At 34.6% G+C, this 4,571-nt stretch overlaps 1 protein-coding gene across 1 annotated transcript in view; it reads right to left on the reverse strand.

Moving 5' to 3' along the window:
- Positions 1 to 4,571, reverse strand: part of PTPRQ (protein tyrosine phosphatase receptor type Q) — a gene marked incomplete at both ends in the record, with an annotated part of 95,034 nt that overhangs the window by 76,374 nt on the left and 14,089 nt on the right. The window contains 4 exons of the mRNA XM_010164377.1: positions 569 to 850; positions 2,992 to 3,099; positions 3,883 to 4,062; positions 4,165 to 4,317. Of these exons, the coding sequence (XP_010162679.1) occupies positions 569 to 850; positions 2,992 to 3,099; positions 3,883 to 4,062; positions 4,165 to 4,317 (723 nt within the window). The remainder of the gene's footprint in view (positions 1 to 568; positions 851 to 2,991; positions 3,100 to 3,882; positions 4,063 to 4,164; positions 4,318 to 4,571) is intronic.

The raw sequence follows: 4,571 nt of genomic DNA on the forward strand, positions 1-4,571 counted from the left end.
ATTTTCTTTCTAGACCTTGTTACAGCTCTTTAATGCTCACCCTTCCCAATCCTCGCTTCTAAATTTACTTTCCTTTCTTGGAAAAACTTCACCTACTCTAATCCTCTGCTATTTTGTTTTATCTATACTGTCTCCAAAATATTTGTAGTAACATAAACAAGTTTGCTACAAAATAGCACCCTACTTGTGAATTCTGGGTTCTTTAAACTCTCAGGATTGAATTCTTAGCAAATTTCAGTTCATAAATTGAATTTCAAGTCACCCTCACTTTTTGAAACCCTTACTTTCCTACAAAAATTGTTTTCTTGCAAGATATAATGCATCTTCAAGGATGAACAGTAAAATACATGAAGTCCATTAGGCATACAACTTCCCACTGATTTCTTTATTTCTTAATTTTCCTCACTACTTCTGTACTTTTGTTTTTTATATTAAACAGAAAACAGGGTTCAAACTTACTGCTTTGCAAAGCAAACACATAACTTTAAAACTAGTTAAACTGATCTCTTGGGCACCAAATGTCACCATAAAACAGCTGATTGTGGAAAATTTACATTTTTCTACTCACCAGTTTCAGAAGTTCTCACCAGAAGTGGGAAAGATGACTGATTCCCATGGCCAAGTCTGGTGAATGCCCTGACAGAGATGTTGTAGAGAGTATACGGTTTCATTTCGCCTAGTGATATACTTGTAGATGAGGTATTTTTGATAAAGAAATCATTGTAATCACTGTACAGAACTTCATAGTGAGTTATGAGACCATTAGGCTGCTCAGGTGGTAACCATCTCAGGTTTATTTCTGTTGCAGTTACATTTATTAACTCTACATTTTGGGGTGGGGAGTCTGGTTCTGCAACACAGAAATCAAAGAGAAAAAAACTTCTGAGACTTCCAATTAATTGAATATAGGACTGATCTCATAAACCTATTGAGTCCTAACATTTAGCGATCCTGAAGGCTACCGTAGCAATATGTATGGCTAACTGTACCAAAAGGGCTACACTCACTCACTCACTCACTCACTCACTCACTCTTCTTCTCAAAGCTTTATCAGTTTTATCTCAGTTATTTTCTGCATTTCTTCTTTTTCACTAATAAAACTAGGCATCTTTTTGCATCATAGACAATAGCTTTTCTGGAATTTATTTTCTTATCCACTTACAAATCTACCCAGACCTGCATCTATTAAGAAAAAAAACTATTCAGTCTATTGCTTTCATGCAGACTGATCCTTCAGATCCTCTCATTGGCTTCCTTGAATTCAAGTTCTTTAATTTTGTCTGAATGCTGTCTTAGTGCTTTCTTCTTAAATAACCACCCCTCTTATTTTACTCAACCAACCACTGAGTGAGGAAAGGGACTGTAACTAAATTCCCTTTAGTTTACTGATACAGTTGCTAATTGATGACCATGAAGACCCCAGTGTAAATATCGCATGTACTGGTGTGAAGGTCATGCACAAAGCAAGTCCAGCTCCAGGGTAGTGTGTTGGCTAAGTCTACTGGCAACACATCATTTCATGTGACTCTAGTGAGCTAATAATGTATGTAAGTGTTGAAGGAGTGAGTGGGTTGCACTTATGAATAAAATCAGGTCTGAATGTCAGCCTTGATGCCTCTGAAGGCTTCATCACTTTAACCCTGAAATAACCTGTCTATAAAATTTTAAAAGAATGTAATAACAACCCAGGATTACGAAATTCAGTTTGTGTACAAATACCTATATACAGGTATTTCAGGATTTATCTTATTTTTTTGGCCTAAAGGCCCCACAAAACATTTTCAGTCCTGATTTCTGAGCCCTTGAATGAAAAGTGTTAACTGTGACATATCACTGCTCTGGATGGCGGGACTGCCCACATGGATATTTCCCATGCAAAGCTGCTTAATTTTCAATTGAAATGCATTTTGCAATTTATCTGATATGAAAGAGTATTTGAATGCCGCTGCCTAGTATCTTCCATCCTAACATAAGTTATCTAAGACAGATGTAGTGAATGTTTTATTTGGTGATATCTCTCTTTTCAACTTTGATATTTTGGTATTTTGGTTGGCTGGTTATTCAAATCATCTAAGCTTCATAAATCCCCATAATTTTTAATCCCATAATATTTTTGTCTCTTTTATTCCCATTTAATTACTCTTCCTGTATTGTAGCATATTTGGCAATGAGAGAGATAAATGACAACTGGACAGTTACCTTCTTTATTACTTCGATAAAAACTGGAAATAGCTTTCTGAAACCAGTGAAAATACAAACCTGATATAAATGAGAAAATATTAAGATTTAACACTCCTTACTCTGCTCTGTAAATTAAATTCCTGCCTTCTCTTTGCAAAGGCAAAATCCAGGTACTGCCCCCACTCTGCCTTCATATGTGGAGACTGCCTTGCAAGCAAGCAAGGTAGATTAAGAAATCTTCATAAGGTAGTATTATACCCTACATTAAAACTATTGATCAGTCTAGTAATAAAGACCCAAACCTGTATAAAAGTGACTGCATATAATATCATTCAGTATAAAAACCCCTCACTTTGTCAGTAGCTCTGCCTATAGACAGCAATATGGCTTCTGAATTGTTGAAAGCCACCATTTCCAGATGCTTCAAAACCAACCTAATTTCCATATGGTAACATAAAAAAAAAAAAAAAAAAAAAAAAAGAGAAACTGGAGTTCCAAAGATAATTGACTATAGTTTAGATGGGGCCTAGGAACACACTATTTTCACTATTTTTCAGCTCTGCAGCTTTCTTCCCGTTTGTCTATCAATCAGAGTTGAAATTCATTGATTTCTGGTCATGCTGCAACTTCCATTACTTCTAGCACCTACGTGCAAATGGGCTGAATGATTCACTGACTGATAGAATACTAATAATTTCAACATTGATTTTATTTGTGTACTTTCTTCCTCTCATTACATACATGCCCAGTCTTCTGAAGAAGCACAAACTTCAATAGAAATCAAATAATCATTGCAAACAATGTATTTACCGTCTTCAAGGGTTCTCACGAAAACATCATTCTCTTCAGACAAAGCACTTTCTCCAATTGTTGTAGAGGCTGCAACTCTTATTTTATAATTTGTGTACTTTTTCAAACCTAAAAAGATCAAGTAAAAAATTATTGACTTTTGACTTCTTAAACAAATTTTTTTCCTCATAGCTACTTTTAAAACTATAAAAATGGTTACTGTTCTTAGAGGTTTTGATGCACATTTGTCACCTAAAAGACAGAATATGTATAATACCTTTTATTTGGGAAAATAGGCCAAATAGGCACTCAGCCAATTAAATAGATTTTTAAATAAGTCAACCAACTTCAAACCTGCAAATAGCTTTAAGAATTTATTTGTCAAAATAAAGGATTTACATGTGTACATCCAAAAATGCCTGAAACCTCATGAGGAATGCATTTTCTTCAATTACTATCAAAATCATCAACTTAAAAAAAGAAAATTATTATTAATGTCAGACAAATACTGTGAAAAAAATTCAAGTCTGAAAAAGAAATGACAACTTAGGAACATTTTCCTATGTGGAAAGAAGGGCCTGAGGAAAAAATTCCAAGGAAACCCTATTTCACAAATTACTACTCAGTACATTTCACAAATTAATACTTTGCACATTTCACGAATTACTACTCGTCTTATCTAGTCCTCTCCTCCCATCTCACATTCCCTGTGTACCCCTCCACAGTAGACAAGTCTGTCAGTAGTGTCCCAACTTTGCTTTTACATGCAGCTGTGTTCTGTGTATGTGGATGTGTGTGTGGATGCGTGAGATTTGCTCCACCTCCCTTACAAATGGCTACATTACATAAAGCTGGAAAAAATAATTTAGTATAACATATTTGCGAAATTTTTTTAATCAAATGACACTGTACCTGTTATAAGTAAGCTGTTGTTGGAAGTTATTGTGTGGAATGCTCTTTTTGTATCCAGTTCCATTGCATAAACAGTATAATGAATGATTTTCCCATTGGGATTTGCTGGAGGATCCCAATATAGCAAAACAGAGGAGGAGCTAATATTCTTGTAAAATATATTTTGTACTGAGCTTGGAACTTAAATGAAAATAGAAAAATAATAAAATAAATTATTAAAAATTAAAATGTTCAGTGAAAGAAGTCATGTATGTAACTTATATCGGAGTTATAACATTTTACCTTGCTCATGTGTCCTGACTGTGAGAACTGATGGTGGCCCTTCTCCAACAGCAGTGAAAGCAGATACACTGATTGTGTAGTCTGTGAAAGGTACAAGGCCCTTTATAACATATGACAGTTCTTCATCCAAAATGTTAATTGTATGCTGACTACCTGTGATTAAATGGAGATAAATAGTTATTTACTCATAATCTCTTTTTTCTTTTGCATTCTAAACTCACTTTGACATGGTGACCTAGAACTACTTTATCAAAAAAGAATTAACTTTCATGGCAATTACAAAAACATAAAGAAAAATTTACACTGTCTCTTAACTCAGTCAAAGAGAGGCTATTATATGTGCACTTTCATGTGTACAGTCCGCTCTGCTTCTCAGAGGTCTTGTATGAAGTATAGAGTTCAGACAG

Source organism: Antrostomus carolinensis, unplaced genomic scaffold (assembly GCF_000700745.2).
Source record: "Antrostomus carolinensis isolate BGI_N321 unplaced genomic scaffold, ASM70074v2 scaffold3193, whole genome shotgun sequence".
Lineage (NCBI taxonomy): Eukaryota > Metazoa > Chordata > Aves > Caprimulgiformes > Caprimulgidae > Antrostomus > Antrostomus carolinensis.